General features: G+C 41.1%; 1 protein-coding gene across 1 annotated transcript; it reads right to left on the reverse strand.

Annotated features, from left to right (window-relative positions):
• Nucleotides 1–16,174: 16,174 nt before the first annotated feature.
• LOC311043171 (uncharacterized protein) lies at nucleotides 16,175–22,255 on the reverse strand (the record flags this gene model as incomplete). Its single annotated transcript, XM_084054355.1, has 9 exons — nucleotides 21,506–22,255; nucleotides 19,563–19,621; nucleotides 19,224–19,368; nucleotides 18,896–19,006; nucleotides 18,405–18,492; nucleotides 17,942–18,058; nucleotides 17,628–17,743; nucleotides 17,035–17,189; nucleotides 16,175–16,229 (listed from the first exon to the last, which is right to left on the reverse strand). The coding sequence occupies exons 4-9, from the start codon at nucleotides 18,899–18,901 to the stop codon at nucleotides 16,175–16,177; spliced, it is 537 nt and encodes a 178-aa protein (XP_083910481.1). The 5' UTR covers nucleotides 18,902–19,006; nucleotides 19,224–19,368; nucleotides 19,563–19,621; nucleotides 21,506–22,255.
• Between the last annotated feature and the right edge of the window lie 4,498 nt (nucleotides 22,256–26,753).

A 26,753-nucleotide genomic window follows, 5' to 3' on the forward strand; every position in this document is an offset into this window, starting at 1 on the left:
TAGATAGCATGTTATGTAGACAGATGCCAGGTTCATTTGTTCACCAGGCATATAGTTTGTATAGTTTCAATGTACGGATTATACATTTTTTTATATTATTATAATGTTTAGACTGATGATATAGGTTCTTGGTTTAGCCCACCTGATCCTAGATTACTATTTCTAAGCACTTGATGTGTTACCTAGTGTTTTACCTTGCTTATGTAACCCCCCCAACCCTTAAAGGGACATTTCACTTTCAAATAATGTTTGAAAGTGAAATATCCCTTTCAGGTTATTCAGCATTGGTCCACTGGTGGTACCAATGTCTTTGCTTGCAATATTAAGCTTCAAGCTGTCAAACGTCTCACAGCGATTGAGGAACCATACTTTAATGTCTCACATTGCTGACAGATTTTCTTCTCCTTCAGAGCGTCTCAGTTTTGACAGCATCTCACGGGACAGAGTTCTGTCAGCCAGGAGATGCATGCAAGGATAAACACGCCTCTCTGTTCCATCTCCATACAGTATCCTAGCGCCCCCCCCCCACACACACACACACACACACAAACACACTCACACACACACACACACACACACACACACACACACACACACACACACACACACACACACACACACACACACACACACACACACACACAGGATTAAACACCCCCCCCCTCATCTGACCCTGTCAATCGCTCACACACACACACACACACACGCACACGCACAAACGCACGCACGTACGCACGCATGCACACACACGTATACATGTATGTGTGTGTATAGCCTACTTGAGGAGATCAACATTTTAAGACCGTGATTTTATGAATGCCATTTTTTGTACGTGCCATTTTTAACCATGAGCCTGCAAGCCAAAAAATAGCACATCTACCACACACACACACACACACACACACACACACACACACACACACACACACACACACTCTCTCTCTCTCTCTCTCTCTCTCTCGCGCATTTTTGTATGTACAGTTTGACAGCAGAGTGAAGGGTGAGCAGAGATAATACACATCCATTCACTCTTAGACATACTGACACAAATGTATGTACAACAGTAGCCATGACACCATGCGGGAGAGGAGAGGAGAGGAGAGGAGAGGAGAGGAGAGGAGAGGAGGGGGAGGGGAGGGGAGGGGAGGAGAGGAGAAGATAGAGATCCATAGTTCATTATGAGCTGTCTGTTAGGCAAATTTGTTTTACACCATGCAATTACTTTTTTATTACTCATTGCTGAAATATAAGCTCTCTAAATCTACTACTGAAGTGCCTGTTTTCAGTGTGTCTGGCTTACTTAACACATTTTAAAGAGCCTTTCTGAAAGGCTGCAGTCTGTAAGTGTGTTGCTCTTGTGGATATTAACCCATTAAGACCTGAGGCCAATTCTACACATGCCTTCTAAATCAATTAGTTCTCACACTTTCAAGACGTTTCTAAAATGTTAAAAAATAGCAGATGTATAAGCTGTGAGCTTGTAAGCCATAACTGCTGTTTTTGAATAGCCAACGCAAATATCTAAAATGACACAGACACCGATTTTAATGGGTTAAGAGGAAATGGTGAATTCTTCCGATATACCGTCAATAACATAGAGTTACCTTCAAAATGGTCCTTAGATCCTTTGCCATGTGTAAGGTGTTATAGGACTGTTGATGGGATAGTGAACACAGGTACCTATGGCTGAAAGAACTGATAGAAATTGGAACTTTTCTTTTATTAGGAAAAACCTTTATTCTCCAAAATGTCATTTCAAGAAAACATTGCACTTGTTACACAATGTTGGACACCTAACTATTAGGAAATGCCTCGAATCCCCAGAAATAGTTTATTTATAAGTGCAATGTGTTTTTTAGCTAATATTTAGTGTTCTGTGATTGTGTGTAATGGAGCAAGAATGTGAAGATTTTTAAATACAGCTGAAAGACAGGGATAATGGCTCACTGAAAAATAATTAATATAGCTTTCCATGTTTATTGAGTTCGACACTTGAGTTTAGTAACTCTTCATTCTGGGCAAATACAAAGGTTCCTAAAGGTTGGGCCATATACGTTGGTGAACAACTGCATTTTCAGGTCAGGATACCAATTTCATCCAATCAGGAGAGAGAACTCGCACAGGATACAGATTAAACGAGTGAAATTGGAAGTGATGACACAAAGAAACGAGAAGACAAAATTGGAAATGGAAAAGTATAACATTTAAGCTGATAAATGTGTACTCTCTCCTGATTGGCAAAACAAGTTAGTACTTTCATTTTGGTACTTTAAGCATATCTTGATGACAATACTTTTTGCTCAAGTGAAATTTTGAATACAGGCCTTTTGCTTGTAACAGAGTATTTTCCTGTTGTGGGATTGCTGCTTTTACTTAAGGAAAAAAAAAAAATCTTCCGACACTCTCCAATAAGGTCCACCGTTCACACGCCTGGTTCCCACGAACGTGTTCGACGTGGTCAAGGCGTCCTACAACTGTGGCGTGAAGGCATGCCAGCAAAGTGTTCCAGTGGGAAGTAGAGGAACACAAAACAACACCCTGGAGGATATCCAACGCTGCAGGCTCCTCAAAGAAGAGGGCGGATCGCCCCGATATCGAGGCCATCTTCTTTGTGCTGTTTGCAGACGTCGCCCTGAGACACCGAATCCTCGCACCTTTGTTAGACGAAAAACTGATCGCGCAGAGGGAAGACTTTGACCCGAAGTTACCTAAGCTCTTTTGACCTTTTAACATTTTTAGATTTCTTTGGGCTATTCAAAAATAGCAGATATACAAGCTCATAGCGCGGCACCGAGTGAGCTATGAGCTTGTAGATCTGCTATGTCAGAAAAATCTTGAAAATGTGTGCAAATCTATGAATATATATTCTACAAATGTCTTCTATATCCTGACTGTTTTTTTTGAAAAAACGTATGTTGCTATATCAGAGGTTCTCAGACTTTTCATGTCCAGAACTAAATGATTTTGCATATCAATCAATCAATCAATCAATCAATCAAGAACGGTGTGTCTGTTGTGTGTTCTAATGAATTTCATTGGGGGGGGGGCATTGGGAGGTGAAGCGGCGAACAGTCGACGCCAGCGTTTTCACTTTTCCCACATTCACACACCAATGGTAGCAAGCTAGCGCCGACCGACTCATTGGAGGCAATGTAGGGTTCAGTGTCTTGCCCCAAGGACACTTCAACAATAACACTGGGGGAACCCACTCTACCCCTGAGCCACTGACGCCCCCTGCCACATGCGGTACAGTGTTCTAGCAGTGTTATCCTATCCTATATTAAAATTGCCTAATGGTTGGATCGTGGACAGTGGACATCACAAACGTAACATGCAGACTTGCGAGGCGCACCGTTGCCAATGCACCCTATTCACAGCAGCCATAGTGTGAAGACATTCGCAGTTGCCAATGATTGAGTGTACAAATGGACCCTTACGGGTCCATTTGGTTCCATTTGTACACTCTTAGAGTTACACACCAGTAAGGGGCCATTTGAAACCCCCTCAAGGAACCATGAGGGTCCCTGGACCACAATTTGAGACCCACTGGTGTAGCAGGGCGTTTCCAGTGAGCCAACATGACACAATATCAGCACCCTGACTCTGTTTGACCAGAATGGAACAGAGCCTTCATTAGTATCATTGGCAACACCTGTGCAGGAAGTATGGAAGAGGCCCAATTTCTTTCCAATATGGCTGCTGTGCATAGAGCATATCACAGGGGGGGACCGACGACAACAGAGTGGGTGACACTAACAAGCTAAACAGGCTGCGGAGGAAGGCTGGCTCCGTCGTGGGGATGGAGGAGATGGCGAGGAAGCTTGGATGCCTGTGTGAGACTTTGGCATGTCCTTTGTGCCAGTAGCGAGGATTTACAATGAGACACACAATGGTCGCTCTGCCAGGTCAACCGTGACATAACTTGAAATAATAGACGTATCAAGGACTCTGCCCTCTAATGACACTTTTAGGGTATGGTTATTGTGCTGATTGCATGCTGTGAACACTGACACTTTTCTTTCGCATTGCACTGATTGAAATGGACACTTTATTTGTTCTGGGACGGGATACGGTGAGGACACTGTAACCTTGTGTCGTAGTTTTTCTGCATAGTGCAGGATAGTTGTATAGGATCAGTGGTGGAAAAAGTACTCACATGTTTTACTTAAGTAAAAGTATCAATACTGCAATGTAGAAGTACTCTGTTTCAAGTAAAAGTCCGGAATTCAAAATGTACTTGTGTAAAAGTAGATAAGTTTTGGTATCAAAATGTACTTAAAGTACCAAAAGTAAAAGTACTAAAATACTGTAGCTGATCAACAAAGCTCACAAGTTGTGAGCTTGTAGATCGGCTATTTCCAAATAGCCGAGGTATAAAATACGGCTAATGTAGTGGTTAATGTATGGTTAATGTATGTTTTATAATGTAATAATTTATACCTGCAAAGTAACTAGTAACTAAAGTTATCAATAAAGTAGTGGAGTAAAAGTACAATATTTGCCTTTGAAATGTAGTGGAGTTATTGAGCATGTGCCACACAAAATCAGCAGGCATTGTCCCTCTTCGTGACAGTGTATGGTCACATTGTCACACTACAGTATGTGTCCCTGTGTGTCTCTGTGTGTCTCTTTGTCTCTTTATGTCGGTATGTCTCTATCTCATTATGTCCCTTTCTTTACATATCTCTCTGTGTCTCTGTACTGTATGTGTCTGTCAGTCAGTCAATAGATATTTATGGAGCTTTTACTGTAAGTAATTATCACGGTACTGTAACATTATCAACTCATATTTCACAGTAGGACACAGTGATACTCAGTCGGTGTGTGTGTGTGTGTGTGTGTGTGTGTGTGTGTGTGTGTGTGTGTGTGTGTGTGTGTGTGTGTGTGTGTGCATGCACGTGCGTGTGTGTGTAAGTATGTATATATGTGTATGTGTGTGTGTGTGTGTGTGTGTGTGTGTGTGTGTGTGTGTGTGTGTGTGTGTGTGTGTGTGTGTGTGTGTGTGTGTGTGTGTGTGTGTGTGTGTGTGTGTGTGAGAGCGTGTGACACCAGAACAGAGGAAACCACAGTGCTGTTTATCAAACTCACAGGAAGTGTATTGTTCAGCGGACGTGTCGCGCTGCATCCTGCACCGTGCACACACACACACACACACACACACACACACACACACACACACCGCTGTGTGCGTGTTGTTTTACCTTTCCTGACCCCAGGCTGGTGACAGCTCATGTTCAGCGTCAGCCTGTCTCACATGAACAGTGCTGGAAGAAGCACTCTGATTCTCAACTCAAGTAAAGTAGCACATCGTTGGTGTCGGGAAGCGTTGATCTTGATCAGACTACAGCGTCACACAAAAGCATCAAAAGTAGCAGATCTACAACAAGCTCGAAACGCGACTCGGACCGACACGTTTTGAGCTTATAGATCTGCTACTTTTGCTATATCTGAATTTGAATAGTGCAAAGGAAAAGTATAAAGGAATCAGAATCAGAATCATCTTTATTGTCTCACCGAATTTTTTTTTTGTGCAGGCTTCATCGTTTTGATTGTTTCCAGAAGGGGGGGGGGGGGGTCCCTTTTGATTGGTTTAGGGAAATTCTAAACCAATTGTAATTGGTTTAGTTGAAATTCTAATCCCCTCCCCCTTGTAATCGCCTACACTGGAGCCAATGTCAGACTGAAGCTCCACGCAGCTTCAGTCTGATAATCAGGCTAGTGCGGAGGGAGATGTTGTAGGTTCATAGAAAGGAATACCAGCACTCACTTTAGTCCATTTAGGATCTAATGTATTAACGTCTTATCCCCCCAGCAGCAGCTCATACAACGGATGTTTTCGATGTTGTAGGTTCCCACAGGTTGTGTTCCCACATTATTATTGACTGACACAGATCATTCAAATTAATTGAATGACTGACAACAGAAAGTGACGGCCATAATTCATGCAAGGCCTCACGCCACACTGGAAACTCATGGATATAATGACCTGACACCTGATTTGACTCTTTTGGGAACAGAGCCACGGTGAGAGTATTCCTCATGGACCTACCATCGGATTAAACCAGTAAAGCAACCTTTGAGGAATATATGGTTCAACTTGACACTTGCCGGTACTCTGCACTTTAATCGTCATGTACACAGATACTCTTCTTGCACTTATGTCTAGGAACAGATACCAGCTGCTATGCTCATGCTCCTTATTTTGAAATCTCACGTACAGGGCAGGACTTTCAGGGAGGCCATGAAGGCCATGGCCATCGTTGCCCCTCAGTTTGGCCTTGTGCCCCTAAAAATGGCAGGCCCTGAGGCCACGGTGGCCTTAATGTCCCAGCTGACTGTACCACTTTCTCCTTGTCAATATGTAGACACCAGTGTCTCTTTCTTGTCATGTAGACACCAGTATCTTTTGTTGAGATTCTGAACTTAACTCCCCATCTATAAACCAATCCAGTACCTTTGATTGGTGCAGGGATGAGCATGGATTCCATAATGTATTTATTTCACTGCAGATAGTCTACATATTAATTTTAAAGTCATCCTGAACCCTTAAATTCAATTAATTATTTCAATGGACTAAAATCCTGTTTTATTTGATGGCCTTCCTGCCCTGGCATTTGGCCTTTGTGCCCTCAAAACATGAATAACACCATTTTACCATTTACCATTCCAGGCCTGCTCATGTACATAGATGTTTGGATGAATATGCTATGTGTATATGTGCCCAGTCGCACCTCAGTTAATTGTCCCCATCCACGGGCAATGAGAACAGCGGTGCAGACTCCAAAAGGAGTCATCCTCCTAAGAGTAGTGCTTGTGACTTTCTAGCTTTACGCCTAACGAGCACAGAGAGCGCTCAGAGAAGGCTCCCAGTGATGTCATATAGCTTAATGAACTTGTGATGACGTTGTGATGACGTTGTGATGACGTTGTGATTACGTTGAAGCGGTTGTGTGCCAATAGGCTCTATGCACAGCAGCCATATTGGGAATGAATTGGGCCCCTTCCTTACTTCCTTTACAGGTGTTACCAATATAATACTAATTAAGGCTCTGTTCCATTTAGTGTGGCATAGTGGTTGTCTTATTTTCAAGGACCCCCATAACTCTGAGAGTGTACAAATGGAACCTTACGGGTCCATTTGGTTCCATTTGTACACTCTCAGAGTTACACACCCACCATAAGGGGCCACTTGGGAACCAAAATGGAGTGTTTCTACTGAGCCAACATGCACGATATCAGCACCCTGACCAGAATGGAACAGGATGGAATAATAATAATATTAATAATAATAATAATAAGGGTAATAATAATAATAATAATAATAATAATAATAACAATAATAATGATAATAATAATAATGGAGTAATAATAGTAATAATAATGACAGCATGAAACACAATCTCGGGTCACAATGACAATTGGGGAGTCATGCACACACACACACACACACACACACACACACACGCGCGCGCGCGCGCACACACACACACACACACACACACACACACACACACACACACACACACACACACACACACACACACACACACACACACACACACACACACACTCGCCCCAGCTGCACCTGACCACAGTGAGAGCTGTGCCGTAGAACAACAGGATGTGAAGCGAGAGTCTTCACCAAAACCTGAGACAAAACAACATCTGCTGCAGCTGGGAACGCACTGTTCATTACTGGTTAACCACATGAACCCAATAGCATCCTATGCTCTGAGGGGAAGGTTTCGCTGCAAATGGCTTGTCTTGCCAATGCGAGAGAGCGTACCTTTGCCAACACCGACTCGGCACTCCTGAATTGCACACCATCCTGTCTGGCCTCAGGGTCTTAAGCTCTGCAGCTCCGCTGGAAAATATTAGATTTAGAAGCTCATAGCGCAACGCGATGCGACACGTTGTGAGCTTGTAGATCTGCAAGTTTGGAAAATACGTCATAGTGTAGCCCATGGGAATACGGTCAACTTTGTATAGGGTTCAGTAATACACACTGTGAGAGTTCATAGTGAGAACAGATACAGGACAGACAGACAGACAGACAGACAGACAGACAGACAGACAGACAGACAGACAGACAGACAGACAGACAGACAGACTGACAGACTGGTTTTGAAAGGACATAAGGACATGTATAACACAGTATTTGAATGTGTTTCGTTTGTTCAAGATTAGTTCTTAATATGTTTACGTACATGTAAATGCACAGTGATGAAATGATTTGCATTAAATAAACAGAATGGCTTTACGCCCACTCCACCCGCTGTTATCTGCACACTGTAATACAGCCACACGCGCGCGCACACGCATGCACGCACGCACGCACGCACGCACGCACGCACGCACGTACGCACACACTCTATGCACAGTCGTATTGGAAAGAGACTTTCTTACTTCCTTCACGGGTCCTACCAATTAGACTAATTAAGGCTCTGTTCCATTTAGTGTAACAAAGTGGTTCTCAAACTTTTTAATTTCAAGGACCCCCACAACTCTCAGAGTTACACACATGGAAGTTTAGGGGCCAAATTGGAACCCCCTCAAGGAACCATGAGGGTCCCTGGACCACACTTGAGACCCACTGGTGTAGCAGAGTGTTTCCAGGGAGCCAACATGCACTACCCTGACTCTGTTTGACCAGAATGGAACAGAACCTTCATTAGTAGCATTGGCTTCAAGACCTGTGAAGGAAGTAAGGAAGAGGCCCAATTTCTTTCCAATATGGCTGCTGTGCATAGAGACTATTATGAAAAGACTCAGGATTAGTGTTAGGCATTTAGAGGTTAGGTTCAGGAGTTTCTTTCTTTTTTCTTTTGTGTTACACTCCAGTATCACGCACTGAAGATAACAGATCTACAAGCTGTCAATATGTTGCGCTGTGATGCATTGTGAGCTTGTATATCTGCTTTAGGTTTAGATTTAAAGATGCTGATGCCATCACAAGTATAGTAATACAGTGTGTGTGTGTGTGTGTGTGTGTGTGTGTGTGTGTGTGTGTGTGTGTGTGTGTGTGTGTGTGTGTGTGTGTGTGTGTGTGTGTGTGTGTGTGTGTGTCATAACTCAATATTTACAGTTGTAGCTGGGAAACGATTCCCACTAGGCCTGTATCTGGTTTCCATGGTGACCCATGTGTCATGTGTGTGTGCGTGTGTGCATGTCGTGCGTGTGTGTGCGTGTGTGTGTGTGTGCGCGTGCGTGTGCGTGTGCGTGTGTGTGTGTGTGTGTGTGTGTGTGTGTGTGTGTCTGTGTGTGTGTGTGTGTGTGTGTGTGTGTGTGTGTGTGTGTGTGTGTGTGTGTGTGTGTGTGTGTGTGTGTGTGTGTGTGTGTGTGTGTTGTTTGGGGATATACTGCCATTGATTGGTTGTTGGGACCAGCTGTTGACCCGTCACTCTCAGGGGCCTGTTTGTGTTCCTGCACACATCCCAAATCAATACACACTGCGCACACGCACGCAAACACACACACACACACACACACACACACACACACACACACACACACACACACACACACACACACACACACACACACACACACACAGACACACACGCGCGCACACACACACACACACACACACACACACACACACACACACACACACACACACACACACACACACACACACACACACACACACACACACACACACACACACACGCAAGCTCACAGGGCATGAGGAACTGTACATGTGGCAAAGGTCATCAGTACAAGATTTGCATGTGTGTGTGCGTGTGTGTGTGTGTGTGTGTGTGTGTGTGTGTGTGTGTGTGTGTGTGTGTGTGTGTGTGTGTGTGTGTGTGTGTGTGTGTGTGTGTGTGTGTGTGTGTGTGAGAGCTAACACAGGGAAGCTGTCAGAACCTTCCCTAAAACATCCAGGACAACGCTCCACACTTCCCAGACTCATCTCCCTCTTGGCTCCCGAACTGTGGAACCAACTCTCCATTGCAGTTAGAACTGCAGACTCACTCCCAATTGTTCCGCCGTAATTTGAAGACTCACCTTTTCAGACTCCACATTAGCCCGTAGCACTTGACCTAGCCTTGACAACCATGCAGACTTAAGCAAAGGTTATTAGGTAAGGCAATGCAGTTTTATTTGTGTAGCACATTTCAACAACGGGGCAATAGGCTCTATGCACAGCAGCCATATTATCACTTCCTTCACAGGTGTTACCAATGCTACTAATGAAGGCTCTGTTCATTTTAGTGTAGCACAGAGGTTCTCAGATTTTTCCACAACCCTCATAACTCTGAGAGTGTACAAATGGAACCAAATGGACCCTTACGGGTCCATTTGGTTCCATTTGTACACTCTCAGAGTTACACACCCGTAAAGGGCCATTTGGGAGTGTTTCCAGTGAGCCAACATGCACAATATCAGCACCCTGACTCTGTCTGACCAGAATGGAACAGAGCCTTCATTAGTATCATTGGTACACCTGTTACAATACGGCTGCTGTGCATGGAGCCTATTCAATGTGCTTTACACAGAACATCAAGCAAAGGAAACGCAATTATACAATGACATTAGGATGCATGTTATTTAGACAGATGCTTTCATTCATGGTATCCTATAGTTTCTATAGTTTCAGTGTACAGATCATTGTCTCCGCCAGGCCAAAGGCGTGGCAGAGACTATGTTTTGCACCCTGTCCGTCCGTCCGTCCGTCCGTCCGTCCGTCCGTCCGTCTGTCTGCGAGCAGCTAATCTCCGGCACCGTTGGCCCGATTGCAGCGAAACTGTGCACGCACACTCCCTGGGTGCCAGAGCAGAACCTCTGGCCCCAATTTTTCATATCGGCCTGGTATAGCGCCACCAGGAGGCCGACTTCTTCAAACAATTTATTTGATATCACTCCTTCAGATTTTGTCAGAAAATCACGCAAATCAGTACACATTATCTCTGTAGTCATGTGATCAAGACAGATCTGTCCGATTCTTTCATATTCCATCCTGATTGGCTAACATTGGTTTCCAAGGTTTGCAGGATTGGTCCTTTTTGAACAAAATGCCCCAAATCATGAACGCAGCGTGCGATTTCCACTCACATTCCCACTAGGCCGAGGATGAAATGCCACCCTTTTCACATTGGCCTGTTATAGCGCCACCAGCAGGTCATTTTTTGTAAAACACATTTTTAGAACAAAATGCCTCAATGGAAGGCCCAAGAAGAAATGGCATCCTTTTCACATTGGCCTATTATAGTGCCTCCAGGAGGCCACAATAACCTACCTGACCTGACTTTTTCTAGTATATGTTTTGATATTATACTGTTTAGAGACTGATATTTAGGTGTGTGTGTGTGTGTGTGTGTGTGTGTGTGTGTGTGTGTGTGTGTGTGTGTGTGTGCGTGTGCGTGTGCGTGTGCGTGTGCGTGCGTGTGTGTGCGTGTGTGTGTGTGTGTGTGTGTGTGTGTCTTTCTCACAGGTGTTTTCCATGGAAGTCAACACAGGTTTTGCATTGAACTGTCCAAACTGCTGCTCACTCAACCACAAACTGGGATTTACTTTGACACTGTAGAGGACTCCTAGGTTCACTTGTTATTTTGTGTTTTGTGTTTTGTGTGTGTGTGTGTGTGTGTGTGTGTGTGTGTGTGTGTGTGTGTGTGTGTGTGTGTGTGTGTGTGTGTGTGTGTGTGTGTGTGTGTGTGTGTGTGTGTGTGTGTGTGTGTGTGTGTGTAGCTTTTACTCCCTCCTGTTGTGACTGACTGACAGTGTGACTGCATTCTTGTTGTCCTAGTCTAGTCTTCTTTGTATTGTACGTTTTTTCCTTTTGTCTCTTTCTTTTCTTTTTCTTCGGACTGGGCCCCGGGCCAGTGTAATAACTGGATGGGGGGCACACTGCAAATCCTGAACCTATGTAGTGCTCAAACATTTTCATGTCAAGGACCCCCCAAATGAATATGTATTTTGGCTACGGACCCCCGTCAGAAACTATTTTGTGGCAGGTGACCCCTTGAAATATAATACTGTGCAGTAGCAGATCGACAAGTGTCACATCGCAACGTGTTGTGAGCTTGTAGATTGGCTAATTTCTTCAAATCGCTAAAAACAAAAAAATAAAATAAAAATAGACAAAAGCGGAACTGGAACGTTATAAAACTGAAGCCGATAAATGGGTTCTCTCTCCTGATTGGACGAAATTGGGGACCCACCTAAGAAATACATTTTTCTGTTTAGACCCCTGTGTGACGGTTCCCTGTTTCGTTGTTGTGTGTTTCAAGTTTAGGCTATCTTGTGATTCATTGTGTATTTGCTTTGCTCCTCATTTATTTTTCGAATTGGCTTCGGGTCTTGGTGGAGCAGTGACTGCCATCACAGTAGACAAGGCAAGTTTATATGTGTAGCACATTTCAACAACCAGGCAATTCAATGTGCTTCACACAGAACATCAAGGAAAGGAAACACAACTATACAATGACATTAGGATGCATAAAAGAAAAGAAGTAAAAACAACAGTTACAGTGCAGAGGAGAAAGAAAAAGAAAAAAGTAAAGTAACTCAATCAAAGGCAGCGGCAAACAGAAAGGTCTTTAGATGTGTTTTAAAAGAAATAAGAGTGGCAGCAGACCTGCAGTTTTCTGGGAGTTTGTTCCAGATTTGTGGTGCATACAAACTAAATGCTGCTTCCCCATGTTTATTTTTGGTCGTAAGAGCTGTTACTGAACAAACGCACTCTCAGTGATTATACTTTCAGAGTATAGAACTTAAATGTAAACTCAAACGTTTTTCCTTTCTTTTTTTCACAAAGAAATGTCACCTTTAATGAATCAATTATGAAGATAATGTAGTTGTGCTGTAGTTGCTAACCTGTGAAGTGACTGTTGTGTTTCCCGTGACCTACCGTCCCCTGGGTGACACGTGTCACAGATGCTGTGACAACAGAACGTTTGGCACCTGCTGTGTGAAGAAGAGACTCCTGTTAGAGAGACTTCCTCTACACCGCTTCAACTTGGGTGTCACCCTGTCACATGGGTGTCACCCTATCACACTACCACACACATGTCCAGGTGAAAGCACCGATGCACACACGCACGCACCCACACATATATGCACGTGCACACATGCACACATATGCACACGCACATACCATAGACTGTAAAAATGAATGGACAAAGCGACGCCATTGGTTTCTACAGACCGTAAATAAAGCCGTTTTGTCAGCAATTTCAAATCCGCCATCTTGCTATATCGCGTCATAGCCAGGGCAGGACTTTCAGGGAGGCCACGAAGGCCATGGCCATTGTTGCCCCTCAGTTTGGCCTTGTGCCCCTAAAAAACGGCTTGCCCTGAGGCCACAGTGGCCTTAATACCCCAGCTGACTGTACCACTTTCTCCTCTGTCTCTTTCTTGTCAATATGTAGACACCAGTGTCTTTTGTTGAGATTCTGAACTCCCCATCTATAAACCAATCCAGTAACTTTGATTGGTGCAGGGCTGAGAATGGATTCCATAATTTATTTATTTCACTGCAGATAGTCTACATATTAATTTTAAAGTCATCCTTAACCCTTAAAGGAGACACACCATGAATTTAAAAAAAATATTTGATATTTAATATCATATGGTGTATGTCCCTCAAACCATTTTCAAAAGGTTTGAGCCTAAATCAACACTCAGATATACTCATCCCAAGTCAATTCTCTCAGGCTTATAAAGCACTTTCAGCTGTAATACCAAAACGTCCTGTTGGGCAGAGGGGTGCTGTACTGCAGTACTGAGCAATTCTGTCTGGCAAAATACATGGGCAGAAAGTTTGGTGAGGTAAGCAAACTTGCCATTCTGAGATGGCCTGTTTAGACACGCCCATTCTGAAAATCTCTGAAATGAGAATGAATGACTGAATATTAAAAAAAAATATTTTTTGGGGTACAAGAGACACTGGGGAGCCCAAAAAATAAAATAAAAATAAAAAAAAGTGAAATTCATGGTGTGTCTCCTTTAAATTCAATTAAGTATTTCAATGGACTAAAATCCTGTTCTATTTGATGGCCTTCCTGCCCTGGCATTTGGCCTTTGTGCCCTCAAAACATGGACAACACCAAAGGCCAAGTGGCCTTGCCCCTACAATGGCGAAGTTCCAGGCCTGGTCACAGCTAATGCAACCGGAAATGAATGCTATTGGTTGGGTAGCTTGTCAATCAAATCATCCCGCCCCTCCGAGAGCATACCCTACCCAGATAGCAAAATATGGGTGAATCAACGTTGAAAAATAGGCGGCCATAACGGTTGAATCAACGTTCGATCTCAACGTTGAAACTGTACTGAAATCGCAACCCTAATCTTTGTTGATTCAACGTTTGTGTTTCAACCACTAACTAACACTATATCAACGTTGATTCAACCATCATCCAAATGGTATTCTGCACGCTGATTTTATGTTGAATCAACGTTATGAATCAATATTGATTCAACCATCATCTAAATGGTATTCTGCATGCTGATTTTAGTTGATTTTATGTTGAATCAACGTTATGAATCAATATTGATTCAACCATCATCTAAATGGTAATCTGCATGCACATTTTAGTTGATTTAATGTTGAATCAACATTAGGAATCAACATTGATTCAACCATCATCTAAATGGTAATCTGCATGCACATTTTAGTTGATTTTATGTTGAATCAACATCAGGAATCGAACACTGATTTAATTTATAAATTGATTATACTGAATCATGTTAGGAATCAATATTGATCCTGATCATCCAACAACCTAATGGTAATCTGCATGTACATTTTAAATTATGTGTATGCTGATATACTGTAAGGCTACATCTTGTTCAAAATTACCTTACATTTCCCAAAATGTGAAAATATAAAAATAAAGACAGACAATATGATTTGAATCTTCACATTTATTGAACCAAGGCATTTAGACCTGCTTTGAACTGCTTTAAGCATTGTTTTTATGATTTAACAGATGAAATATATAACATATAGAAGATTGTAGATCTGCTATTTATGAAAGAAATCGTGAAAATGTCTGAAAGCATTTGGATATTTTGTAAGTGAATATATGCCACATGAGCACTTTACACCTATATAAAAATGCTATTTGAAAATAATTGATCTGCAAATTTAAATTACAAACCAAACCACCATTATTTACAAGCGATTCCACAAAAACAATACCCAACATGGCTTATAATGACCAAACGTGTACTAACTTTGCAGACTAAACCAACGGTCTGACAAAACACACTGACAAGTGCTCTAGTAATACAAATGGCGTAATTAATAAAGCCTAACGGGCCATCCACACCAAGCACTATATGTACACATTTTTAATTTATTTTATAGAATTTAGAGTAGCCAATGATTGTGAACCTCTTTTCGTCCACAAAGTCATTATGCTAATTAATTCCTCACACATTTCTGTGTTGCTACTGCAATTGTAGCCTAGTAGCCCCTCCATCCTTCTCCTCCTGTTCAACACAACTAAAGACGAACAGTATCTGTGTTGATGATGACAATATGAGTGATTTGCTGGAACTCTGGAAGACATGAGCAACTGCCCACTGAAATGATCATGTCTGCACTGTATTTAAACTAAATAATTCTACAACGATAGGATTGACAAAAGTGATATGCTTAGTGTGGACAGCCCCATTACAGTTTGAAAGAGTACATTATTTCACACATGAACAAGTGAACACTTGTCAATTTCAAAAAAGTGCCTTACTTTTACTTAATGGTATTACATTCAAAGTCTTAATAATTTGCAGCTCTAAAGTACTTAAAATGAATAAAAGTGGCTTCATTTAGAACTCCTATCACTTTACAACATTTTCTCATGCATGAGAAAAATAAAATGCATGCATTTTAGTCTACTGTCACAAAGGAGGGCTGAGGACAACCTGCCTACCAGTTATCCACTATACAATCTTTCTAAAATGACAGGAGGTTTTTAAGACTTTGCAGTTTGGGGGGTAGTTTTTTCCTTTCCCAAGCCAAGCATCACTCTTTGAATAAAGTTCAATATGTTCTTCATATCATTAGGGTACTTCAAATTGAGTGCATACGTCAGGCTAGACAGCAGGCATGGTGCTTGAGGGAGGTTATGGAAATTATCCATCACAATACCTCCTTCAAGGATGATGGCTGTTGACACTGGCTGAAGGTCGACACCATCTGAGGGAGGTGAATCTTCACTGCTCACAGTCAGCAATCCGACCGATACCTCTGACCAGGCGTCTTCACTTTCGCTGTCACAATCCTGTACAGAACCAAACAAAAACAACATTACAACAGGGAAATGTAGACACTTCACACACATCTGCATTGAGAAGTTTTATCAACATTGGTTGGCCTACTGTTTTTGACAGTATATTACTCATGGTAAACAGCACAGTAAAATATGTATCTGAAAACATTTTAGGCTAGAAATAAGCAACTTGGTAACAAACATTCTGCATAGTGGCCATCTCTCTCTCCCTTGAGCAAAGTGTGAGTGCAGGCTACAAACACTTACACTGCACACCATGTGAGTGAGATTCCACCGTGCTATAGCCTGAAGGGATTGAACCTTCTGATTGGTTTGCAAGGCCGTTTCAGACTGAAACTTCAAAATAAAATTAACGAAAATGTAATTTCACTGGACCTTTAAGGTGTAACTATGAGAACTTACCAAGACAGTGGTGTAGAAACTGCTGTGGTCATCTCCAAGCAGAAGAAGGAGGCCTCGGAGAACAAGCCTACCCAGCGCGGTCACGTCGGGTTTCTACAAGTGGATAATGAACAAATAAAGTTCAAGATCTGACCATCACAAGTTACAGTACAGTTACAGCATGAAACACCACAATATATGTTTGATGAACAGTTGCAGAGAACAGTTGCTGATTGGAGATGTGATTTAAAAATAGTACAATCCACAGCATTTAGTTATCAACAACAATCAATAGTTAGCAATACTTTAACACTCTGTAATACAGCCGGGAAGCATAAGTACTATTTGGGGTAATAGGTTGTACATAAACTTAGTCATGATAATTACAAATATAAGAAGCATGTTGTAGACTTACCCATCAATTTGCTGCACAATTCCGGATAATTTATCTCTAATGGCACCTTTCTTGGACTTTAAGATAGTGACCAATTGTGGTGTATAGCGATCCAGAGCATCAAAGAAGTCTGTCTCTAGGTGTGTGGTGGCGATCCTGTTAAACTCAGCATAAGCCTACAACACAGCAAACCACAGAACAAAATACAGTGACTAAATACATTTGAAAAAGTGTGTAAATTAGGAAAACATTTGGTTAATTGTCATACAAATAATTATGATCAACAATGTAACCGTTTTGGCATTAAACATTGGACGAATTACATTTCGGTTCCGACTTTTAGGCTTTGTAAACAAAAAAGAAATGACTGACAATGACCGGGGCCAATAATACCATTATGTACTATGGCCAGAACAGGCCAGGCATTTAAAAATGTTGAAAAATAGTGAGAGTAGCCGACCTACATGTTCACAACACATCACTTTGCGAGATGTTGCGAGCTTGTAGATCTGCTATTTTCACTATTCTTCAATAGATAAATGTATACAGATGAACGCTTTTTCTCATAACTGTGATCAGACAATTACCTATATTAAAATTGGCTTACAGGAGACCCCCCATGCCACGCTCATGTCACCATGAGTCAGCCATAACAGGGCAGGGGTCTTCAACAGGGGGTCTGGGACTCCTAGGGGGTCTTCAGAGTTGCTACAGGGGGTCGGCCAAATCTCTGTGATAAGATCATTGTTTCTTTATACAAACCACTTGAACAATAGCATCCCTATTCTACGGACAACTTTAGCCGAAAATGGCCGATCTACAAGCTCACAACGCCTCGCAGCGCGAGGCGTTGCGAGCTTGTAGATCGGCTATTAATTCCCAACTAAACTTATGTTGCTCTGTTATTCGTGGGTAAAAAGGTGCTAACCTGTTCCCGGATGTCCTTGTAGACAGATGAAGATGGGCACAGTGCGTGTTGGCAGGAAGGTAGCTGAGGGGATTCTGGTCAGGGCCCAGGCTGACTCAAACTGCATGTGTTGTGCACCTATACAAACACAGAGGAGTGATTTTACACCAATGTCACATGGTCAGAATACAAGTTTTATCTGAACACCAAGTGCTCAGTCACAGGCTGACCCGGTCAGAGAATGCTTTTCATGTCAGCTGATAGAAAACCACCCAGATATCATTATGTGAAACCCCAAAGTTGTGCCGAGGGTAACCGCCTTGGGGTCTAAGCGCTCTGCCCTTCAGAATCTCTATGACCAGAGGACAGTGAAGAAAGCAGGAAAGAATCCAAGAGACCCAACTCATAACCTCAGCACCTGCTAAGAAACATAGTTACAGTTCATTGTTGTTTATTTAACCATTATGTTAAATGAAACCCCCACCTGAAGTGTGCAGTTCTTCCTCTTGAGGAATCCCACAAATCAAATTCTCCACACCAGGTGGAGAGATTAGGAGATCGAAGGATTGGGTCTACACAGAAGAGAACATAACATTATATAAACAATTGTAAAATGAGAAAATTAAAATAAAATCACTTATGAGTCTACTTATAAGAGTGTATGCAAGCAGTAGGGTATTGTAGATAAGCTCTTTGATAAACACACCATTGTGTGACAACAGTTTGAGAAAAAAGGAGTGGACCAAGTAGAACCCTGTGGACTCCTGTCTACAAAGTATATATTGTAGGGTCTAGGTGGTTAAACATAAACTTGTAGTGCATTGCAGAGTATCAGTCAAATAGAGTATCATTCAAATAGGCAAAACTGCAATAGCAAAATAATGTATTACCATGCCAGGATTGTCTACAAGCCTAGGGAACTATACGCCAATATTTCCGGTAGGCCTTTAGTTCCATTGCTGCGAATCCACTTGCCTCCATGTAGAGATGTTTGATTCATGTAGTCCTCAACCTGGGACACTGGACACCTATTGACCTTCATCCATTCAACCATTTCAATAAGTTTTTCAGGAGGCACATCAGATTCTGTTGAATGATAAGTACAGATTCATTATAGCTGATTTCAAGTATTTGAGGTTCTGGCCTACTTGGAGTGTGTGAAAAGTCGCCAATCGGTCCAGCGGTGCCTGAGACTAGTTTTTAGAAGATGATGGACAGAAGAGTCATGGGACCGCAAATATAATCCCTTGCATCTGTCCAATCTAGCCTGGTGGGGATAATTAACATTGGTTATTAGTATTACCTGGTGTACTAGGGACGGTCTGTTCCTCTGGTTCTTGGTGGTGTGGTCGTTTCAGCCTTCTCATGCGCTTCCTGGTGTTCCTCAATCGCTCCTCCAGGAAGTCTGTAGCAGGTTTTTTTCCCCGGCCAGGTGTGTACCAAGCTGCCTGTAAAAGAGACAATTAGGTTCAGCTTAAATTTGCCTGGCGTAAACCATGAAGATGGTTACATGGGATTTTAAGGAGCAATCCAAAAATGTGCGTGTGACTGTGCACTAGGAAAAACTTTGAGCACATTTCTTTTAGGTGTGTGTGTGTGTATGGAGTGTTCTCCTTTTTGTGTTGATTGATTGATGACTTACATAGCCACTGCCAACTGTAGTACCATCCAAATTAAGGCAAGGGCTTTCTTGGTGACGGCCTGTTAAATAGATGGTAGAAGTTTGTCAAAGAACGATGAAATGAGACAGTAATCATTGTTACAAATATATGACGATTCAAATCCCTGAATTGAACACTGAATGGTTATGCGCTTTTTAAGTGCATTCGATTCTGTGTCATTTTTAGATTTGACCTAAAAAGCATTATTTTACACTTTGGCTACTCAAAAACAGCAGATATACAAGCTCATAGCGTGGCACCGAGTGCTGCGCTACGAGCTTGTAGATCTGTTATTTTAGAAAAATCTTGAAAATGTGCGCAAATCTTTGAATTTTTAACGAACATTTGTAACTCAAATCTTTGTTTCTGGGGGTCCCTAGAACAAAATATTTTGAGATGAGGGTCTGTGGCCAAATACATATACATTTTGGGGTCCTTGACATGAAAAAGTTTGAGAACCACTGACATAATAACACAAGTTAAAAACAAATACATTTAGAAGACATTTTGTAGAATCGGCCTCAGGTCTTAATGGGTTAATTGAAGGTGTGTGATAACCAGTTCTTCTGATGAACTTGGCAAAGTGTTTCACAATGCATACTGATTAATGAACTCATGTTATACAAATGAAATCAGTGGTTCTCAAACATGTTCATGTCAAGGACCCCCTAATTAGTATGTACTTGGCTAAGGACTCAAGATTTACAAAAGTGTTTCAAAAATATTCCACAAATGTTGTTTATACTGTTTTTTAATAGCTGATCTACACCCTCACAACGCATCACCATGCACTGTGAGCTTGTGGATCTGCCATTTTCAAATAGGCAATTTATAGGGTTTAAGTGGTTAAACTGAGTTTCATGCTATATAATCTCATTTAGCTGGGAACCACATGGAAACCCCCCAATGACCCCTGAGGGTCCCTGGAGCCCACTTTGATGATAAACATTACCTGCTTTTGTTAGCTACTGTCTGCAAAACAAAACTTAAGTTAAAAAACGGATTACCAAATTTGTCTGCACACTAAAATCCTCAATGTTAATTTATTCTCCTTAAGGATACATTGGTACCATTTGTACTCTCTGTCTCTTAATTAAATTATTTTACTTTTTACTGTAGGTTAAAAACAAGATTCATATATAAAATAATAATTACAGTCAAAACAAATGTGGCCTCACCAAAGGGATATGTGGCCAACATTAGCTCTCTTTTAAGAGCTAATGTTACAACTAACAAGTTGAATCATATTTTAACGTTTTAGGATACCTGGTCGCATTGTAACATCATACAAACACATTGCTTTCTATGTAAACGCGGTTGACAAACCGTTAGTCCTGAAACATGATCATATCATGACGTTTTCTACATTTACAACCCATACATAAACGTTCAGATTTCAAATATAAAGCACTTAGCCCAGGGCCAAGGATGTTACAATTTGAATCGGGAGGGTCTAAGTATCCGTACCTCCTGTATTGTTCAATAAAAGTAATTTTAATCCGATCGGTGGCCATTTTCTCCGAGTTTTCTGTATGCTTTAAACTACGCGACCGTCGGTTGGGAGGTGTATTACATTATACACATGCATTACAACTATGAGAAAATGGCCACCGATCGGATTAAAATATCTTTTATTCAACAATACGGAAGATGCGGGTACTTAGACACACCCGATTAAAATTGTAACATTCGTGGCCGTGGGGTAAGCACTTTATAGTTGAAGTATGAATATTTATGTTGATGTACGGGTTGAAAGTGCAAAAAACAGGTTGAAATTCCGGCTATGAGGCTCGTGAAAGGACGAGCGTCGTGTGAACCATGGCTAAAACTCGGTCGTGCACGGTTACATGAACGTGTTAGTTCATGTAACCGTGTACGACCGTGTTTGGATAACATTTTAATTCCATAAACTAATTAAACTTACCTGTTATCTAGTACAGTAAACACGAAAGCACCCCGGTTTGAAAAAGAAATCTCTCAGCCAACAGCCGTTTCCTCTGCCTTCCGGTGTGATTTCAAAACTAACAAGCTCCGCCTTCAGTGTTGCCATATCCGCTTATTATAAGCGACTTTGGGCTTCTTTTTCTGTGAAGTTTTTTGGGCTTGCTTCCTTACTGTCGTTTAAACCAGTGGTGGTTCTCAAACATTTTCATGTCAAGGACCCCCAGATTAATATGTAGGCTATTATCCAATCAACGGACCCCCATCTGAACACATGTTATGCCAGGGGGGACCCCCAATACAAGATTCGTATTAAAATGTTTCAAAAATATTCCTAATTTTTCACATTTTCTTCCAGATAAGAGTTTTGTTTTAAAATAGCAGATCTACAAGCTCACAGCGCGTCGCATCGCAACCCGTTGTGAGCTTGTAGATTGGCTATTTTCAATTAGTCATAGTTGCTTCTTTTGGGCTAATTTCCATAGACCTGGTTGCTTATTTCTATCGCAAAATCTGGCAACACTGTCCGCCTTGTGCATGAAGGATGTCTGCGGTTCTCAACCTGTGGGTCGAGACCCTGACAATTTAAGTAATAATTTTAATACCTTAGAAAATAAATGAAAACAAATCAAAGAAAAAGACTGTAATACAAGTAATCAACAAACTATACTATAAACTGGTCAAACATTGGCCAAATTGTCAAATAATATAAGAAAGAGAGAAAAAAAGAAAATAGCCGATCTGCAATAAGAAGTTATAGATTTTTGAAATAGTTCAAAGTTTAGCTTTTCTCACATTTTTCTAAAATATTTTGTTTTAATTAAAAAACATGTTTTCAGACTCAGAAGAGGACGCTGAATTGAATGGGCTAGGTTTTGATTTTGTATGACCCTTAAAAAGTGGCTTAAATAAGCGTTAAAGTTTCATAAACTTGAAGCTTTTTTCACAAACATATTATTATTATCATTATTTTATTTTGACCCTTCAACCCTCTTATTTAGATGATTTAGAGTTGAATGGTAGGTTAAACAATAGTCTAGAATTGTTTAATAAGAAGTTAAAGATTTTTGAAATAGTTCAAAGTCTAGCTTTTCTCACATTTTTTTAAAATATTTTATTTTTAAATTAAAACAAACTTTTTCTGACTTAGAAAAGGACGCTGAAATCGAATGGGATAGGTCTCGATTTTCTATAACCTTGGGAAATACAAAAGCTCACCAAAAAGATTGGACGTTGACTTTTGAATAAAAAACAGATTTTGTTGAGCACAAAATCTGGAACTAATCGCTCCAGATATTTTTTAAAAATCTAAAACTTCTCTCCATCCATATTGAGAGTAAGCCAGATTTTTTGGCACCAGCCTTGATTTTTTTAGACACTGATAAAGCTCAAAGTTCAGCGAAAAGACTGCAAAGGTCAACCCTCGTTACATTTTTAGAAATTGTATTTTTCTTCGATACTCTGGCTTTAGACTAATGTGATGACGCTGATTCCAAATATGTAAGTTATATTTTTCTCAGAAAACAGGAAGTGCCTCAAAAGGCCACTTTCTGGTTGGTTTTAGGGTGTTCCAGGCCCGTGATAACCCCGATATATTTTTTTTCCAAATCTACATGTAAAATAATGCTAAAATTTGAAATCATCAAACCCTCATATCAAATCATGATTTAATTATCCCTTAATTGGCTATGGTTACGGCTTCGCTATCTCGCTCAATATCTCGAATACGATAAGGACTTAGGGTCCACTTTTTGGATATGTTGTAGAGCTGGCTGAGACGCACGTGTGGATGTCTTGTTTGTCCCGGTACGGCACTTTTTTTTTTCTGACTTTGTCCTTTGGTATGGTCTTAAGGTTTAAGACTCTATGTGCCTTCCGATAGTGTAGGAGGTCAACTTAGGAGTGTCGTACCGGGACAAACAAGACATCCACGTGTGCGTCTTGGCAAGCTGTACAACATATCCGAAAGGCGGATTCGAAAAACGTATCGTATCGAGATATATTGCTTTATTGCGCATATAATAACTTGACATTGGACCCTAGCCAATTAAGGAGAACGGTAAGGCCGTGTGTTAGGGGAGTTATATGTTCGCGTTCGGGGCGACGCGCTGACCCAGAATTTGGTGTCCAATTTAGTTTTTACTCCTTTCAAACAGTTTTTCACTATTGTCTCGGCCCCTAGGGTGCGCCGAAACAATCGGACAATGGATTATCGATCAGCTCTTCAGTCATTTTGGGGCATAAACAAGAAGATGAAGGATACAATTAATAATGATGATAATAACTGATAATGATGATGATGTTCATGTTTCTGTAATGATTTTTTTCCCATGATGCATTGCAAAATACAGTTAAACATTGTAAAATGACAGAACAGTAAATTACTGTACATTTTTACTGTAGAAATTACAGAAATTTGTTACAGTGTATACTTTGCACAGTATTGTACCATATTACAATTAATACAGATCCCTATAATGATCCCCCTCATTATATGAATATAGGTCAAATATAGTGATAAAATATAGGTTACGTACCTTGTGTTTTCATGTGAGAAGTGACAAAAAGAAGGTATCAGAATGATTCACAAGTGGGAAAATGAATAAAGCAACCTCTGGGTTAAAAATAACCCAGGCAGGCAATTGAAGCCCTAATAACCCCTTTGACCCATCAGTTTACAGTACCCAAATAACCCATAATTATGACCCAGCCAAATCAACCCAGCAATGTGTTTATAGAAATAACCCAGCATTTTTAAGAGTGTACTAAACACAGTGCAATTAAATGTTACTGATTCTGGGCAAGTAAACAAAGATGTCTTTACTTAATAACAATAAGTAAATTGTATTTTTTAGTACACGTTACTTGATTAAACCTAGTATTGTAACAAATGAGTAAAGCTAACTTATATTTATTTAAGTATAGCTATTGGATTTTACAGTGTAGATTCAACATTGAATCAATGTTGGTATTTCAATAATTAAATGGGAGGAGGGGGGAGGGGGAGGAGGGGGTTGCCCCCCCTCCCCCCAACAAGAAAAAAAGAAAAGAAAACGGCAAACTGCATGGATAAAACGTTGAATCAATGTTGTCATTTCAATCATTAAAAGGGGGGAGGGGGGGTGTGAGGAGGGGTGTGCCTCCCCCCCTCCCCCCATCAAGAAAAAAGAAAAGAAAAAGGCAAACAGCATAGATTCAATGCTGATTCAATGTTGGCATTTCAATCATTGAATTTGCACCATAGATTCAACGCTGATTCAATGTTGGCATTTCAATCATTGAATTTGCACCATAGATAAAACGCTGATTCAATGTTGGCATTTCAATCATTGAATTTGCACCATAGATTAAACGCTGATTCAATGTTGGCATTTCAATCATTGAATTTGCACCATAGATAAAACGCTGATTCAATGTTGGCATCACAATCATTGAATTTGCACCATAGATTAAACGCTGATTCAATGTTGGCATTTCAATCATTGAATTTTGCACTGCAATACAACAGTGATTCAATGTTGAAAAACCATCAGTCTTCAATCGTAACCAAAAATCAACCCTAACCACTATAATTCAACGTTGAATAACCATATTTTGCTATCTGGGTACTTTATCGTCAATTTTAAAATAAATGGGACCATACTTTATAATGCATATCATGATGATTGAAAGAAGACTTTAAACTAGCGACTGGAAGCATATAGTATTTATGACAATGTGTATTAAGGTAAGAAAATCAAGTCTAAAATTCGTCAAAAACCCACCCACTTGCATTGAGAAAAAAAAATCTGACACCAGCAGGGGTAAAGCGAAACTACAAGCCATTCATATTAACTGTCACTTCTTCTTGTCACTAGACTAAGACCAAGGCCAATGCTGGGCCCTTGGCACGCACACATATGCACACGCATGCGCACATACGCATACGTATATGCTGACTCAAATACACGTAACGCGACAACCTCTCACATCTCTCAGAATGGTGATTAATGTTTTTATTTGGCGTTAATGTCATTTTAAGCACTTAAACCCTATGGCCATGAATTACTTAAGTTGACCAGGGTCCCCCAGGGGTAAGCTTGTAGATTGGCCGTTTCACTTTCATGAAATGCCCGAAATTGGGACGCTGATTCAAGCTGATTGATAGATTTGTGGTTCTACCAGTTAACTTGTGACCGTGTGAGTGTAAATGGCCATGCAGGTATGGTGCAAAGAGGTAAACATCAACCCTAGCGTCAGTCCAAACAAGATGCTATCTAAATATCATTCTATCTAGACTAATATCAGTCTATCTGAAGAGCATAACATAACATAAGTAAACAAGCAACCAACACACATCAGCATAGTGTAACCAGCATCTGTCAAAAAATAGGCAACAAGAAGTGATACAAGGAAAGGGGGTGCTGGGGGGGTGAGGTGGAGTCTGAAGAGGTGAGTGCTAGGGGGTGAGGTGGAGTCTGAAGAGGTGAGTGCTAGGGGGTGAGGTGGAGTCTGAAGAGGTGTGTGCTATAGGAGGTAGAATCTGAGTAAGTGAGTGCTAGGGGAGCTAGAATCTGAATAAGTGAGTGCTAGGGGAGCTAGAATCTGAATAAGTGAGTGCTAGGGCTAGTGAGGTGGAGTCTGTAGGAGTGAGTTTTCAGACTGTGGTGGAATATGGGGAGTGAGTCTGCAGTCCTGGCTGAGGGGCAGAGGTCAAAGGTCATTCCACATCTTGGGAGCCAGGAGTCAGGTGACCCCCAGTGGTCCTTGAGGGGGGTTAGGAACCCTTAGAGGAATGTAACTCTGAGAGTACACAAATGGAACCAAATGGACCCGTCACGGATCCATTTGGTTCCATTTGGTTCCATTTGTATTATTATTACAACACATACAGTAACCACTTCAGCCCTATATACATTTCAGCCATTTGAAAATAGCCGATATACAAGCTCACAATGCGTCGTGAGCTTGTAGATCTGCTATTTTCAAAAGATTTTTAAACATTTGAAAACTTGAAATGGGACATTTTGCATAATGTAACTTTACTTTTGGTACTTTAAGTACATTTTGATGCCAAGTGTACTACTTTTACTCAAGTACATTTTGAATTCCGGACTCTGCAACAGAGTATTTCTATATTGCAGTATCGATAGTTTTACTTAAGTAAAACATTTGAGTACTTTTTCCACCACTGGGGTTCATGACCTTGACTGCCTTGTACTGCACTGTAGGTATACACCAGTGTTTTGAAC

The sequence above is a fragment of the Gymnoscopelus microlampas genome (genome assembly GCF_963454915.1).
Source record: "Gymnoscopelus microlampas genome assembly, chromosome: 4".
Taxonomy (NCBI): Eukaryota; Metazoa; Chordata; class Actinopteri; order Myctophiformes; family Myctophidae; genus Gymnoscopelus; species Gymnoscopelus microlampas.